Raw genomic sequence first — 17804 nt, 5'->3', positions numbered from 1 at the left:
CACAAATTGTGAGGTTATTGAGAGAGATTTCTCTCGTTCTTCTTGTACCCATTCATCTTCATAGTAAAATTTGCTGTGGTAGCAAATCTGCATAATTTTTGGTGTTTTTGCCTTCCAATTTTTCTTCTGCTAAAGGTTGTAAATTTTTACCAAGAGCAATTAGGTTTTGGCAGTGAATTGAGAAACATGGAAGAAAAAGATGATTATGTCGAATATGTACTTTTGGCGAAGAGGAGAGCGATGGAAGCTCAGAAGATACTTCAGCGCAAGGGAAATCTTCCGCCCTCGAAGAAGAGTTGGAGAAATCCAAACAAGCTGAAGCCAAACAAAGTCTTCTCGTCAAGGCATCCCAGTTGAAGCGAAAGGCTCCTGAGATTAGTCCAACTGAACTGATTGTGCGGCAGGAGAAAGAGATAATCGAACACTTATCGGATCGGAAAACTCTAATGTCCGTCCGCGAGCTGGCGAAGGGGATAACTTAGACAGATCCTCTTCCCACGGGTTGGAAACCACCTTTGCCGATCAGAAGGATGTCCAAAAAGCAGTGCGATTTGATTCGAAAGTAGTGGCACATCATAGTGGACGGTGAAGATATTCCCCCGCCAATTAAGAATTTCAAGGATATGAGATTTCTTGAACCGGTTTTGAAGACGTTGAAAGCCAAGGGGATTGTTCATCCGACCCCCATTCAGGAGCAAGGTCTTCCAGTGATTTTATCTGGGAGGGATATGATTGGGATTGCCTTTACTGGGTCGGGGAAGACGTTGGTTTTTGTGCTTCCCTTGATCATTATGGCACTGCAAGAAGAGATTATGATGCCAATTGCTGCAAAAGAAGGGCCATTTGGACTTATCATTTGCCCTTCAAGAGAGCTGGCTAAGCAGACTTATGAAGTAGTCGAACAGTTTCTAATTCCCCTAAAAGAGGCTGGATATCCAGAACTGAGGCCATTGCTCTGTATTGGCGGAGTAGACATGCGAACGCAGTTCGATATTGTGAAGAAGGGTGTTCATATTGTCGTTGCTACTCCTGGGAGGTTGAAAGATATGTTGGCAAAGAAAAAAATGAATCTTGATAATTGCAGGTAAGAAGCATTTCATTTTTTCAGCTTTCTCTGACCCCTTTTTAATCTGTCTCCTTGCAAACCTGTTTTAATTCTCATTTTTATTTAGTTCTTGTTGTTGAGATAATTGAAAATGGTATTGCGTTGTCCCAGAATCCTTTTTTCTTTCCCTTGAATAATTTGGCTTGAGAAATTACTTTGGCGTTAATCGCTTCAAAAAGGCAGGAACATAAATAAGAACAGAATATCTATTGAAAACTATTTTCATGTCGTTATCATTTATGAGTTCCTTATTCAAGTGAACATGTAACTTAGTCGATTGGAGTACATGGTCAGTCATGCTTATGAATGTTTGCCTGTAATTTTTTTTTTTTCCGGTTCTGTAGTTTTGGATTCTGATCTTCCATCTCCTGCCGGTATCTAACTCTAGATGAGGCCGATAGATTGGTAGATTTGGGGTTCGAAGATGACATAAGAGAAGTGTTTGACCACTTCACAGCTCAACGGCAAACTCTCTTGTTTTCTGCCACCATGCCCACCAAAATCCAGAATTTTGCTCAAAGTGCTTTGGTAAAGCCTGTCACGGTTAATGTTGGGAGAGCAGGAGCTGCTAACCTTGATGTTATTCAGGAGGTTGAGTATGTCAAGCAGGAAGCAAAAGTTGTCTACCTTCTTGCATGTCCGCAGAAAACTCGACCTCCTGTTTTAATATTCTGTGAAAACAAAGCCGATGTGGATGACATTCATGAATATCTTCTCTTAAAAGGGGTCGAAGCAGTGGCCATCCATGGAGGAAAGGATCAGGAAGATAGAGAGTACGCCATTGCGTCCTTCAAGGCGGGCAAAAAAGATGTTCTTGTTGCCACTGATGTTGCCTCGAAAGGGCTGGATTTTCCAGGTATCCAACACGTCATTAACTACGACATGCCGGCAGAAATTGAGAACTATGTTCACAGAATTGGACGAACAGGAAGATGTGGCAAGACTGGAATAGCCACAACGTTTATAAACAAGAATCAGAGTGAGACAACACTTCTTGACTTGAAGCATCTCTTGCAAGAGGCAAAACAGAGGATACCACCTGTGTTGGCCGATCTTAATGATCCAATGGAAGATGTGGATGCAATTACCAATGCTAGCGGGGTCAAGGGTTGTGCCTATTGTGGTGGGCTTGGTCACCGTATCATCAATTGCCCCAAATTAGCACAGCAGAAAAACTCCGCGATTGCTAGCTCTAGAAGAGACTATTTTGGTTCTGGGGGTTACAGGGGAGAAATATAGGACTTGTTCTTTTTAGTAAAAAAAACTCAAAAAAAAAAAAGTAACTCGAATTACAATTTTATTCGAGTTTATGTTCTTTTAAGTTTAAACTCGAGTTCAGAAACTCGAACTCAAATTAATAAACAGTATTTTTTCTACTCTTAAAAATGTTATAACTTTTTCGTTTTAATTCTGATTGAGATGTTTTTTTTTTTTATGCGTTTACAATGAAAAGACGAATAAAACTCGATCCATATACCTTATTAAAATTTTTCATCAACATTGAGTTTTTATTAAAATATTATCTAAATACAAATTTAAATTTTCACTCACTCAAACACAAACTTAAAAAGATTTTTATCTCAAATTATAACTTAAATGTACACAACTAAACACAAACTCAAGTTACAAGTTCAACTCAAGTTATAACTCAAATTCAACTCAAGAATTATACTCAAGTTAAACTCCAAAAAAACAAGTTAATATTTTGTCTGTATCTGATATTGACATCGCCATTTTTTGTAATTTAATAAACACAGCTCGTTTGTTTTTATTGAACTGGATTTATATCAGTTGATGGTGTTCTACATTAATGTTATTGTCATCTTCTTCTTGGTTGTTGTGAGGTTCGGGTTCCAGTTTATGTTTGTTTTTATTGAACTGGATTTATATCAGTTGATGGTGTTCTACATTAATGTTATTGTCATCTGCTTGGTTGTTGTCGTTTCCATTATTGTCGTTTTTGCCGTTATAACCGTTTTCTTGTTTGATGTTGTGTGGCCCCGTTCTTTTCGCTGATTTGAGTTTAAAATTCGAGTTTTATTACAGTAAAAAATTCTCAGAAACAGTCACATCTAACTCTTTTATTACAGTAAAAAGCTCTCACATAAAATCACATCTCAACTCGAATTACAAACTCGAATCAGCGAAATCAACGGGCCAAGATTGTTATGATTTTACTCTCGTATTCTTAATGTAGCGAATGAGGTTCTCCTCTTTTTCATACTTATTGTATTATTGTCGTTTTCTATCTTATGCTGTTATGACATGAACATTTGCTGCCGTTTTCTTGAAATTATTGTCATTTTTCTGCCCTTGTCGTTTTCCAGTTTATGTTGTTTAAAATCCTATTTTCATTTTTTAAGGTGTTCTTCTCTGCTTCATGTCTTTTTTTCACATGCTATTGTCGCTTCCTCAATATATTTTTGAGGTTATCGTGGCTGTTGGTTCATTGTTGTCTTTATTATGTCGTTGTCATTTTAACCGCTATTATTTGTATTTACGATTGCCTCGATTTGTATGACAATGTCGTTTCGTGATTTTAATTTTTTTTTTCTTGAAAGTTCTTCGTGATGGTTTTTTAAGTGACACTATTGTTTCTGTGGGAAGTTTTGTTTCAATTTGGCTAACGTTTCTTGAAGTTAATTTCTAAGTTGTTTGGTTTATGTCGTTTCTACATTGATGCGTTCAGGGTTTATAGTCCTTTTTATGTTTCAGTTTAGTTTCGGCCCAAGTAATGTTGTAATTTTCAATAGGACTGTTCATAAACCCGAACAACCCACAAACTCAACCCATCCCGCCCCAACCCAAGTTGAAAAAAGTAACCCGCAGCATTATTTTTAAATTTGCGGCTCATTATACCTCTGGCCGAAAGTGTTTGGGGCGGATTGCGGGTTGGGCCCATAACAACCCGCAATCCCCAACCCAACTCGCACAACATACCCTCAAGCTTTCGGCCCAAGTCGAACTGCCCAAGTTCCACCCTAGGCTTGCTAACATTAGGGTTCACAATCTCATTCTCGGTCTCCCCTCCCGTGAACCCCCTCATAACTCTCTCCTCATTGCTCAGTCCTCTCGGCCGCCGTCTTGCCCACTTTCTCCGGTGCTCTCTCGTCGGACTGATAAGGATGATTGTTATTTCTATTTAATGATGAAGTTTGAATATTATATTGAACTTTAAGTCTTTAATTTTTTGAATGTTGAAACTGACGACCCAACCTACCCCGCACCGCCCCAACCCAACCCGAACATCGTTGGGTTGTGAAATTTTTCTAACATCATTGGGGTCAAATATGTGCAACCCGCACCCTTTGGGGCGGGAAAAAAAAAGTCATACCCCGCACCAACCCAACCCATAAACAGCCCTAATTTTCAATGAAATGTCGATGTCGTTTCTCCCTTGGTGACGTCGTACTCTTTATTAAAATTATTATTTTTTTAGTAGTAAGTATCTAAAAATAGATAGAATCGATGGTGAAAGTAGATTCAAAAGATTAAAAAGTTATTGGAGATAATGAATTGAACCTCAAAAATAGAATATTATTAATAAAAAATACAAAAATCATAATTAATATTAAAAAGAGAGTAAGAAAGATTGTCTTATCTTGATAAAGAAAAAAATTCCTGTAAAACAGTGTAGTGATTAGGTTGACACAAACTCAAAAGTGTTGGATTGGCGTATTCAACTGAGTTGATTATTGTTCAACTGAGGTAAAATGTAACAGTCATTAATTCCTTGAGGTAAAAAGATTAAAAAATGATATGTTGCATAGTTTCACATTGCATGAGGATGAATATATGTGATGGTCTATAAGGAGTCACCACTATACAATGGTATGAGATTTTTTGGGGTCAAGCCTAAAAGCAAAATTATACAGACTCAGGCTCAAAACTGATAATATCATGTCGAGTAGAGGTATGGGTTGTTACAAGTAGTATCAGAGCTTGTATTGAACCGGAAGTGTGGCCAATAAGGATGTTGGACCTCAAAAGAAGGGGCAATTGTGACAGTCATCAATCTCTTGAGACAAAAGGGTCAAGAAAGAGTAAGTTATGCAGTCTCACATCGTCTAAAGATAAATATAGGTAATGGTTTATAAGAAAAAACACCATCTCCTAATGAAATGTGGCTTTTGGGGTGGAAGTTCTCACTTAACAAGAAAAAAAAAAAAAAAAACGAAATCTACAGTATGAATACCACAAAGAGCCATTGACGTTAGCTTCATGACTTAAATTAAATTATGAATACACCTTATCTTAAAACCTTTGGAGAGATTTTATGCTGGGCTATCCCATCAATTGTCATTTGAAGTTGATCGGTTAATAAGAAATGAGTGTTAGCACTTGATTTCGTTACTAATAAACATCCAACCAAATGCGCATGGATTAAAATCATAATATTAAAATTATTTTAGATTTACGTGTATTTTTTGTAAGAGAAAATACTGTAACGAACCATGAACCATGATTTAAATCATATGATGCTCTAACAGAGGTAATTATTTTTATGGAAAAGAAAAATCATTTTGGCTTGTTTCAAAAATCATTTTGGCTTGTTTCAAAATTATTTTATACAAATTTTGGTTTACCACATTTAAATAACCAAGTATTCACAAAAAAAAAAAAAAAAAAAAAAAAAAATTCAACAACCTAGTGGCTAAAATATTATGCTTCTATGTCACAATTGGTACAATCAAAAAAATTGATACAAAGTAACTATATCAATCATATTGGGAAATGGACTAACAAAATTTTATTGGGAAATTACATTTAGGAGTCTCATTTTACAAAACACCTCCCATTTTCCCTCCTGATAAGGGTTGGAGGACCGCAGAACAGCAGTTATCTAGGATGGGAGAAAAAGAAATCCACACACGAAATTCTTTGGGGAAAGAAAATAAAGATATGTTTCCTTTGGATTTCTTTTCGGATGTTTGTTTTAAGAGTTTGCTTCTAATTTTAAATTATAATTCTTGATTCTTTACGGTGTTTTTCTCTCATAAAAAATTTGAATTTCAAAAATCAAAATAATGAATAATGGTTCTGAACCATGAACTAAGGGCCCATTTAGTTTGCCGATTCGAGTTTTTAATTCGAGTTGAGATATGATTTTATGTAAGCTTTTTATTGTAGCAAAAAAATTTGATGTAACTGTTTCTGAGCAAAAATAATAACAACAACAACAATAATAATAATAATAATAATAAAATATCACAGAAAGACAGATAAATAGTTGTTGTATGTTGTTCACGTCCCATTCATTCACTTAATTGGTGATTACGAAAAACAATTTGTAAAGAAATTTGAACATTTTAAACATTTATTTCCAAGGAGACTTATATATGTGCAAATTTATTTTGTATTTTTATTGTTCGAGAAGGATGACATTCTCATTTAGGTGGTTAAATGTAGACTCTATTATATGACTCTTCTATAGACTTCACCTTACTATTTTGACGTAGTTATAGAAATTAATAGGCCATAACTTGTCAGGTTATGGTTCATAACCAGATAAGTTATGGACAAACTTGTTAAGTTATGGTTCATAATCAGACAAGTTATGGACAAAAATTGTGAATTATGGATAATAACTTGTCAAGTTATGGTTCATAACCAGACAAGTTATGGACAAAAACAGTAATTTAGCCTATTTATTAACTTATGTAAACTATTGACCTATTAATTTTAATTCATCTCAAGTCCTGACCTATTTCTCTCTTTCTCCCTTTTAAAAGCCTAAAAAAAGAGAGATGGCAATCTTGTAAATATGGTTAAAAAAGTGGGTTATTATTACGTGTATTTAGTTGAGAAAATCAAGACGACACATGTCAAAATATCTAGTCCAACTTAAACTAATCAAGAGAGATTCGTGCCATTGTTCGAATTATAATTTGTGGTTCACTATAGTATTTTTTTTTATAAAAATTACACGTAAAATGAAAATAATTTTGAATTATGTTTCTGAATCTATGAACCAAACGTCCACAAAATCTAATTTCCTAAATAAGGAAAATAGTGACAGAAAATTAGGATTATTATGCCTTACAGAAAATTAGGATTATTATGCATCTATAAGGAAAAGTGAAACCTGAGAACGATTTTCCTTTTATATCGTTTTATTAGAGCAAACTCAATAACCCTTTTACCAAGGCAGGGCCTCAACAAAATAGACTAGGCATTCAGCCATCTCCAATGGTTTTGCAAATCCAATTTTGTAATAAAATGGTCTGCTTCTTTATATGTTCATAACAATATTTAACCTTTTTTCTGAAAAGTTTATTCATAATCCTAAATCAACAGGAGCTCGGGAACGCGAACAAACAACGCCGGTAGAAGGGCGCCTCTCAAGCGAAACGACGACACAACAGTTCCTCCAAGGAACAACTTCCGTGGAAATGGTGGGCTCAGTTTTGGTGGGCAATGGCCAAGAAGATGGATGGTTGATTTGTTGTATCAATTGCTGAAACTAAATGCTATTAGCGAAGGAGTTTTGTTTGCTTAGAAAGTAGTGTTGGAAAATCTGAATATCCTTGAGGATTTTAGATTCGATCGTGACAACTTATAGAGTTGAATTTGTGTATTCTAAAGGTCTGTTTAGTTTGCTAATTTGAGTTTTTAATTCGAATTGAGATGTGACTTTATGTAAATTTTTTACTGCAGTAAAAAGTTAAATGCGACTGTTTCTGAGAGTTTTTTACTGTAGTAAAACTCAAATTCTAAACTCAAATCGGTAAAATGAACGGAGCCTCATTTGTAGTTACTACTGTAATTCAAATTCAATCCCTTGATTGAAGGATCATATTGTATAGGTCAAAGTTGTCTAAAATTATATTCCTAAGAGCTGTAGATATTCTTGTACTGATTTACTCCGACATACAGAAAAATTCCTATTCCTTCCAAGTAGTAGCTTTACTGGCTCACGTTATAGAGAGTGATTGCTAAGGAGCTGTTATTTCTGGCAATCATCCCTCCACTTGGCGGCTGAAATCTTATCGTCTCTAGATAGTTTGTTAAAACAGCCGGTGGTTGTTTTGTTGGCTTTTATTCCTGAACAAGGTTATGGCCCCTAAAAGATTGTCCTCATTGTATTGTCCCTATAGTTCTTATATATAAAAAAAAAGAAATTAATTGTAACTAATCATGCAACGCTCCTTACCCTTAGGGTTTGTTTAATTCGCTGATTCGAGTTAAGATGTGACTTTATGTGAAAATTTTTTACTGTAACAAAAAAGTAAAATGTGACTGTTTTTAAGAGTTTTTTACTATAGCAAAATTCAAATTCTAAATTCAAATTGATGAAATAAACAGGACCTTAATATGTATATAGATTCAGAAAAACCGAACAATTGCATTATCGCAAGAGTGCTCATGCGCGTGCTCACTGCATGGCACGCTTGCTCTAGTGGCACTAGGGCGTTCAGGTGGAATAGGAGTCGGGAAGAAACTGCTGGTTCGATCCCATGTTGTATCAGGAGAAAAAAAAATCATGCATCACTAGTTTCCTGTCCAATCACCTTCTGCCGCGACATCATACATAGAGATCTGACAACATAGAGGAAAACATCATTGGACTACCTGTAGGAGATGAAATGCAACCACTTCCTACATTAATAATAGATGATATATTCTTCATTCAATATGAAGAAAAGTAAAAGTGATTCTATAAGCCATTCTCACTGCAGCATTTTGCAAGAATCCTGGAACAAAACCAAGGAAAAAAAAAAAGTTTCGTGTTGTCCTGTTTCAGCAGAGTAAGTTGAATGGAACATAAAAGCTAGAAAACAAGCCCGAAAAGAAAAAGAAGTTACAAAATAAAATAGACGTATCAGGTTGTGATTAAACACAAAACTGAAATGGATATACATGTTTAACCAGCAAAGATCAAGGCAGCAAAGAAGGAACACAAATTTCTTCAGAAGTGGAAGATTGTCGCAACACAATAACCTGTCAGGAAAACTTGATCTGGACCAAGAATTAGCACCACCATGACCATGTAAGGCAGAATGGGGGTGCACGGCTTCTTCGGTCCGGCCACACTATCTTTGCTTGTATATCCTTTTGAGCTTATTGACATATTTTCAATGATTGAAGAAGAGCTGAACTAGTTTTCATTACATATAGAAGACTAGGAGTATGTCAACATAATTAAAAAAAAAACTTTTTTTTTTTTTTTTTTTTTTTTTTTTTTTTTTTTCCTTTTCTCCTTGGTTCAAATTACAGAACCTGAATTAAAGCGACATATGGGCACAATAAGTAAGAAAATAAGCCTACATATAAAACTAGCTGCCTATCAAATACTACTAACCTGACAGGGACGGACAATTCAATGTGCGTACGGACGGGCAGAATTTCACACAAACCTCACAACAAAACAAAGACGGTCTCAAGTCACTCTTGGAACTAATTAAAATTTTGTCTTTGGCCGGAACAATCTCCATACAAAAAATATGCACTATGGTATTACCAAAAACAAGTTCTGACTAGAGCAACACATGCCAAGAGTTATTGATGACCGAGACAAGACTCTCTGCCAACTGATTCGTCAAAAAGATCTGACACCTTGCCGTTGAATGCTGTGACCACTTCCATTACAGCTTCTTATTGTTTGTTCCCCGAATCAGATGACAGAGCTTGCCAGTGAAAGCTCATGAAGCTCACTCAACATCCATTCCTCTCCGGTCTGACCACCAAGGACTATAGCCCTTGTTCCCCCAACAACACAAGTGCTGTGTCCCCAAGCAAATCTTGGGGGCCGCCCCGGTACATTTAATATTCTCCATGTAGGCTTCTCATCGGTTGGGTCAAGAAGATAAAGTTGCGAAGCTGAGTGAAGACCAGCAACAGACCCACCAAAGATCAGGATTCTTCCACCCGGAAGGCTCACTGCTACATGATCAAGTCTAGGAGGAGGAGCGATGCCCCCTGGATTCCCCGCACCGGGCATTCCACTTCCCGTAACACATCTCCAGCAGGGTTCCTCCTCACTTAGATCCATTGTGAACACGTCACTTGAACGAAATCGAAGAGGCCCGCTCTTGGCAAGGCCTCCAAACATCAAAATCTTCCTACCACCATATACAGACAACGTGTGACCCAACCGAGAAGGGGGCGTCCATGCTACAGGTATTTCTCTCCACACAGGTTTCTCCATTGAGAGATCAAGTAGAAAAGTATCACTGAGTAATACCCCGGAATCTGCACAACCACCAGAAACAATCAACTTGGTTCCATCAAGAGTACAGGAACTATGCCACGATCTTGGAAGAGGAGGAGCCAATCCAGATATTTCACGCCACGTTGGAGGTTTTGCATCCAAATCAAGCACAAAGACATCATTTAGCAGTCCCTGTCTTCCACAACCTCCAAATACCACCAAATTAGACCCATTCACACACGTAAGTGTATGACCCCATCGACCAGGAGGAGGGGAGCTCACCTGGACATGCTGCCACTCGGGGTTACTGGAATTCAGATCCAGCACAAAAGTATCATTCATCGGTTGCATGTTAACTCCTTCACCGCCAAAAAGGACAACCCGATTTCCAACTGCACAAGCACTAAAGTTGCAACGTGAAGGTTCAACAGCACCTCCAACAGTAAGCTTACTCCATGCTGCTGCTTCAAGAGTGGTCAACTCCCGCGCCAATCGGCCCCAGCCTAGTCTCTTTGCGCCAGGCACAGTCTCTAGAATACGAGTTGTTTCACTACCCCACGCATTTTGGCAAACCATTCTCCAAAGATCTTCATTTCTTGTCAAATCATAAAGCCGTCTACAGACAGACCCAACAGATGCAATATCTCTGGGTGTCAATCTTGAAAGTATCTTAAGAGCCAATACCTCATCACTCAACTGAAATATTCCACAAACCCCACGGAGAATATTTCGGTCTCCCACAGGAACAGGGCGGAAAGAGGAAAGACCAGAATAAAACCGATCAGAAGATTTTGCAGATGTTTTGATTAATGAACCTGGCACTGGACCCAAATCAATGTTCGCCTCTGTGAAGAATTGGATCCCAATCACATGAGTTATTGTTTCATCATCTCCATATATGGGTGTAAGCTGCAACCTATTCATCATTGGAGATCCATCTTTTCTAAAGTTTAACAACTCGCCTTGGAATTCAATACCCTCCTCAAGACATCTTCTAATTTCAGAAACAACCGTTGAGTCCACCAAATGATGCCTTCTTTTAGCAAATGGACCTCTACATTGCAAGAAACGGCTGCAACAACGATGCACAATCAGAACAAATAACCAACTCCAACAAATCAGAACATGCTAAGAAAGATTTTTGTCTTGATCACAACAACACAATAACAATATTCAAACCAAAGAGAACTCATAATTCCTTAACCAATTATTCAATAACGGAAGACTAAAGAATAACAGGGTAAGCTAACATCCAAGAAAGAAACCTCTACATGTGCCTTAAAATTACTACCAAGAAAGCATACTGTTGAATATTCGGAAGTCAAAGTTAGGAAATTTATTTTAGAAAAGTATTTTGGGATATAAAATGAGAGATCGGTTGTGATATTCTCCAATTATTCTGTTTCCTGATTTTTAGGAAAGAGTTAAGCTAGTTAGTTATTTCCTTTATTAGTCATTGTTTGTATATAAATATGGAGTTGTAGTACCGAGTTTTATTCAATAAAGAAATTCAGAATTTCTTCACATACAATTAACACCATACAACAATACACATCATTATCAGTGAAGGAAATTTTATAGTTTTCTTTGCTCATAACATGAAAACCATTCCTAAAACACATGAAACTTTCACCTGAAACCTTCTATTCCAACTTTGACCTATGCATATATGAAACTTTGAGGGGATGTCTTAGAACAACATGAATACACTTTAGCACCTTCCTTCATATTTATTCGTTTTAGCCATTTTTCTTTCCTTTCTATTTTTAGCTTGAATTGCTGTCTACTAATTTATTCATTCAGGAAAGCAACTCGAGGAAGTGGAGTAGCAGCACAAAGAGACTAAAAGCTGAAACTTAAGAAGGATGATCCTATAGCTTCTAGTATAAAGACAACTAGTGCATTACATTACTTGTACCAAACCCTGGAACTTGAGTTCACCAGTTATATCCTATGAAAGGGTTCTCTAATGGAAAATTAATTCACTTGAAAATGTACCCATTTCAATGGCAAAAATCAACATCTTCTCTAATGGTGGATCAATGAAATGAGAGGTTTCAACCGAAATGTATATGGATATTCACTTATTCATATCCGATATTTAATACCTAATAAGACAAACGGCCAGGAGACTTCTCAAATTTAGCAGATTTCTCATATATTCAATTTAAAATCGTTTTAAAAAAAGGGGTTAAAATACCAAAAATATCCCCCCTCTTTACTCTAAAGTCAAATTTTCCAAAAAACCCTGCAATTTGTAATATTCCAAATTTTAGCTCGACTCATTTTTGGCAAAATCTTTGTTGTGAAAAGACTAAAAAAACCTTTTGAAACAAATCTAAATTGGATGGCAATAAACAAACTAGAAAGAATAAGCATATAAATATGTTTAGATTTTCTCTCTCTCCCTCTCTCTCTCTCTCTCTCTCTCTCTTTTTCTCTCTCTGAAAAGTCCGATACTTCGTCACAGAGTAACGAGAAAGATTGTGCGTGCTAGTTTGGTACCTTCTCAGATGCGCCAAATTTTGGTGCAACCTAGATCATATGCTTCCATGGATGCTCCACGTGGCGGAAATTCTTTTTTAACAGGAAAATACAAAATTTTTCCTTATTATTTTTAAAATACAAAATTATCTTTCAAATCAAAGTTTAATCCTTTTTAAAGAAATCAAGCTTAATCCTTTTAATTAGCACGTTTTTTTTTGAATTAATACTGATTTTTAAGGGGGAAAATAGAAAATTGATACGGATTTTGGTACCATAATTGTCGGTATATATATATATATAGTTATTAGATGAATTTTATGTTATAATGACGTATAAGAAAATAATTAAAATTAGTATTTCTTTTTGAAATTTTTGTGAGGTCAGGGGTGAGGTTGTCAATGATTATCAAATATGAAGATGATTTTCCTTGCTAAATTTATGGAGAGATTTTTTTTTTTATCTATGACTCCTGTTGCTCTTGTATGATAACATCCCCTTCAAAATCAAAAACATCTAATGATATAACTAATAAAGCAAATAACTTACAATGGCCAAAATATTTATAAAATTATCGATCACAAGAATTATTTCCTTTCATTTTCCCATATTAATTTTGAGTACTTGGAGGATTTCAAGCGAGTAAAGAAAATTCAATCTTTTTCCAAACCCCAATCAACAAAAACATTGATTTCTCCCAAGAAACTTAGTTTAACCTCTCCACGACAAAAGTTTGAGCAATAATGAGTCACGGGGATTAAATCACAATTTAACAAGTTACAGGGGATACTTTGAGGTTTACTGTAAAACACAAGGTAAGGTAAAAGTGGACTTTAGCTCACACACAGGGGATATCTCTGGTATTTTCCCTTAAAAAATGAACTTTTTTTCTCGTCTTGTGTTTCAATTTATCAAGTAATATTTGACATATGTAACCAAACAAGATTTTATATGGCATGAACAAGTCTAGGTAAAGCTACATGTCATTATGAGAAACTACTAAACATAGATCACAATAATAGCAAATTTCCATTTCTCTTTGTAGCTACAGTCATAATATTAAGCGAGATGCTACAAAGTTCAAGAAGATGGGAACATAAGCAGTTCAATAATTTAAGACAGAAGTACTTGCATCTACATGGTTTCGGTTCGTTCCTAACATGTATGTTTTCTCTCAACTTTCAAGCAAATGAATACACACATGATAGTTGTGGTTAGGTAGGCAGAAGATAGAGCTTTCTATATTAAGGTGGCTTCTTCTTCCAGTAAAATAAATACCAGAAAACCTTCAATCTTCAACCATCTCAATCTTACAACGAAACTGAAAATTTGACCGGAAGACTAGAAATAACAATGAATACCCACCAGCATAATTTATTATCTTTCTGACCAAACCTATCACTAGTTTCTCATCCCATGGACATCTACCTGGCTTATGCAATCAACTTAATTCTGTGATGAAGTTTTCAAACGTTTCCACTATTGCAACAAACTTCTCCTAAACCCCTGAATCCGACCAAGCACTTTAATCACATTTATTTCCACTAGACCACACTCCAAAAGATCATTCACACATGCAAAAAGAAAACCTCTTTTTTTTGCAAAAAATACAAAAAGAAACCTCTACTACAATACTTCTTTTTCATCATACAACTAGATATCAGCCTATTAAGCATTGAAATTCTTTATCTACTACCAAATGTGCAATCCACTTCTCGAGAATTTCAGAAAACAATGCCAAAATAAAAACCTCTTATATAATCCCTTTTTTTCCCCATCACACAAGTAGATATCAACCTATCATGCATTGAAACTGTATATCTACTACCAAATGTATTCCGCCAAATTAAGAACCTCTAATATAATCCTTTTTTTTTTTTTTTTTCCTTTTTTCACCATACAACTAGATCTCAACCTAACAAGAATTGAAATTTTTATCTGTCACAAAACGTGCAATCCACTTCTCCAAAATTTCAGAAAATTTCGACACTAAAAAAAGCACTCAATTTTTTTTTGGAAAAAAAAAAAAAGAAAAACAAAACAAAATAAGAGCACATCCAAGCACTTAACTAGGTAAATTATAACCCCACCGAAACTTCCTGTAAAAACCCAGCTAAGAAATTCGGCCAAAAAACCCTAAAATCCAAACCCCAGACGACGAATCAACCAAAACCTCTTCAAATGCACCCAATTCTCACCAGTCGCTACAATTAGCCAAAAAAAAACGAGACACCTTTTTCAAGAATTGAAACGATATCTATTACCAAATGTGCAGTCCACTTATCCAGAATTGAAGAATACTTTGCCATTTCCAAAAGCCCTCAAATAAAAATAATAATTAAAAAAAGTTCAAGCCCTGAACTTGGAAAATGACAAACCCCACCGAAACTTCCAGTAACAATCAACAATAAAATTACCAAAAAAAAAAAAATTACAAAATTCGGCCAAAGAGCCCTAAAATTTCAACCCCAAAAGAGGAATTAACCAAAACCTCTTCAAATGCACCTAAATTTCTCACCACTCGCTACAAAATCAGTGCCAAAAAGCCCTAAAATTTCAACTCGAAAAGAGGATTAACCAAAAATTCTTCAAATGCACCTAAATTTCTCGTCACTCACTACAATTAAACCAAAAACCCCCAAAATCAAATTGAAGGAAAAAAAAAAAACCAGAAAAATACTTACCAATTTCGACCAAGAACTTCCTCGGCCCGATAACCGGTAACCATCTCGAACACGGTATTGACATAGATGATTGGGTGGTCGGGCTCGAGCGCGTCGGTGACGACGAACCCACACGGCGCCGTATGGAGGAGATTCGTGATGGGGAAGGGGAGCGGGCCAGGGCCCGGTCCTGGGCCTAGGCCCAGGACATCATCATCGTCGTCGTCGTTGAGCATGAATTCCTCCTCATCGTCATCGCCACTCAGATCCGAATTGCTGTCCCACTCCATTCGACTCGGACCCAAATTCTTCACCCCATTAACAATCCGCCGACGAGAAAACGACAACAATCGAACCGCCTGGGCCGAGAAGAGAAGAGAAGAATAGGGCAACGAAAGCAAACCCTAGAAGAAGCCGGCGCGAAGCGGGGAGGGATTGAGTGTCGTTTTTGGCGATGAAGGGAGGATTAGGAAAACGAGTGGATGGAAGTTGTTTTTGATTTTCTCAGAGAGATGAAGTGAAGAGAGAAAGGGAAGGTAGTGGGGCTCTTTTTTTTTCTTTCTTTCTTTCTAATTTTCTCTTGTTTTTCTGTTTACATATATTTATATATATTTCTATCTATTGAGTATTGTCTGAGGAAGGACCGCCTATGAAACTATCTAATCCGTTATGTTGGAAAAATCTGAAGTGTCGGGTCGGGTTTTTTATTCGGGTTGTAAAAACGGTGCCGTTTTTTTGTCGCGAGACTCGGCTTTCGCTTCCGGAGTTTTCGCTTGGTGCCTACGCGAACACTTTGGTATCTTCAAGGTTGTTGACTCGTTTGCTTTGGGAGATTTTGATTTTCCTTTTTTGTCTTTCTTTTTTTTTTTTTTTTTTTTTTTTTTTTTTTTTTTTTTTTCCTTTTTTGGAGTTTCACTCTTCTCTGTCTCTTATCAAAATCACATGAGACGGAAAAGTAAATAAAATAGATAGTTTTCTATTAAGATTTAGCCGTTGATAACATAGACTTTTGATGGAGGGTTGTTTTTTTATGATAAAATTTAAAAAAAGTTTAAACTCAAGTTATAATTTTATTTAAGTTTACGTTTTTTTAAATTTTAATTTTATTTAATTTTACTCAATTTTATTCAAGTTATAACTTGAGTTACTTTAACTCAAGTTATAACTCAAATTCAACTCAAAAATTATACTCAAGTCACACTCTAAAAGAACAACCCATTTACTTTTTCAGAATCTATCGAAAAAATTTTATTTTTTTATGATGATAAGATTAGAAAAAACAAACAACCAGTAGAGTTTATTTTTTAGTGGACAAATTTATATTAAAAAAAATTGTTGAACTTACTTTTAAAGTACGTAAGTATGAATTTTGACTAATATAGTTATTGTACTAAACATGATATTAATTAAGAGTAAAAGAAAAATTCAGACTCATACACTAAAAGGGGTATTTGTCACCTTTCTTTTTATATTAAGGTCTCTCCATTCCATTTTTTAAATTAGTAGTGAATTTGACCATATGTAACAATAAAAAAAAAAACATGCTTTATCAATATAAGATCTTACTGTAAAAGGACTCACTTTTACTCGAATTTTTGTGAGGGCATGGAGAAAATATCTTCATCAGTAGGGTTCTTTTTTGAATCCCTAAATATTTTATGTTAACTTCTGAGTACTTTTTCAGTTCAAGTTTTAATTAAAAAAAAACATTCAAAAAATGCAAATTATGCCATAAAAGCTCATTTTTCATTTATTTGGCATTTAAGGGTTATTTACAAAAATAACACTGATTTGAATAATTATCTTACAAATAGTACCATTTCTTTGGACTTTTATTTTTGGCACTAGCACGTAGGACGCTGAATGGGAGATGAGATTGAAATGTCATAAATGCCCACAATTGATGAGCTGAAACCTTCAGCTTATTTCACTTTCCTTCCAAAGTATCTCTCTCCTCATTAAATTGTCGCCCATTTAGTTCTTTAGCTGCTATACTTGACCGACGTCGGTTCCATACGGTAAGATTAAGGTATGAATTGGTTACAAAACGCTGGACTTTTATTTAGTAGGCCCTTTATTCCATTCTTTCGGAATGGCGGGCCTCAAACGCTTTCTTCTTTTTAGAAGGTCGGTCCTTATCCCATTCCTTCGGAATGGTGGGCCGTTAATACAAGTAGTGTTGTCCCTTTATTCCATTCCTTCGGAATGGCAGGACGAGAGAGTGCAGCCTTTCCTCGGGTTCGTGGAGTCGGGTTTCCCGTTTACCCACAACGGAGGAGCCGCCCCCACCAGGCAGGCGGCCACAGGTCATAAAGCACTCTTCGCACAACAAATCCACTTTGACTCCACGTATAAAGGGCCCGTTTAGTTCGCTAATTCGAGTTAAGATGTAACATAATGT

General features: G+C 36.0%; 1 protein-coding gene and 1 pseudogene across 3 annotated transcripts; one reads left to right on the top strand and one right to left on the bottom strand.

Annotated features, from left to right (window-relative positions):
* Window positions 1–145: 145 nt before the first annotated feature.
* On the top strand, window positions 146–2344 carry LOC21399790 (annotated as a pseudogene).
* Window positions 2345–8403: 6059 nt separating this feature from the next.
* On the bottom strand, window positions 8404–15961 carry LOC21399788 (adagio protein 1). Of its 3 annotated transcripts, none has more exons than XR_002902021.1 (3): window positions 15425–15961; window positions 9408–11328; window positions 8404–8677 (listed from the first exon to the last, which is right to left on the bottom strand). XR_002902021.1 is itself a non-coding variant. In XM_010095907.2 (2 exons), exons 1-2 carry the CDS (start codon window positions 15691–15693, stop codon window positions 9720–9722), a joined length of 1878 nt encoding a protein of 625 aa, XP_010094209.1. In that variant the 5' UTR covers window positions 15694–15961; the 3' UTR covers window positions 9251–9719. The 3 variants fall into 3 exon arrangements, 1 of the variants encoding a protein (XP_010094209.1); XR_002902020.1 differs by having other exon boundaries at window positions 8404–8644; XM_010095907.2 differs by lacking the exon at window positions 8404–8677 and having other exon boundaries at window positions 9251–11328.
* Between the last annotated feature and the right edge of the window lie 1843 nt (window positions 15962–17804).

The sequence above is a fragment of the Morus notabilis genome, unplaced genomic scaffold (genome assembly GCF_000414095.1).
Source record: "Morus notabilis unplaced genomic scaffold, ASM41409v2 Scaffold499, whole genome shotgun sequence".
In the NCBI taxonomy this organism is placed as follows: Eukaryota; Viridiplantae; Streptophyta; class Magnoliopsida; order Rosales; family Moraceae; genus Morus; species Morus notabilis.
The sequence above is the reverse complement of the archived record's forward strand: the minus strand, read 5'-3'. Positions and strand labels throughout refer to the sequence as shown.

Bases quoted from the DNA above. Each gene is read 5' to 3' on its own strand.
- LOC21399788 (XM_010095907.2), bottom strand. From the start codon at position 15,693: ATGGAGTGGGACAGCAATTCGGATCTGAGTGGCGATGACGATGAGGAG. The intron at 11,329-15,424 runs GTAAGTATTTTT...TCGTTGTTGCAG, and splicing joins GAAGTTCTTGGTCGAAATTG to CCGTTTCTTGCAATGTAGAG.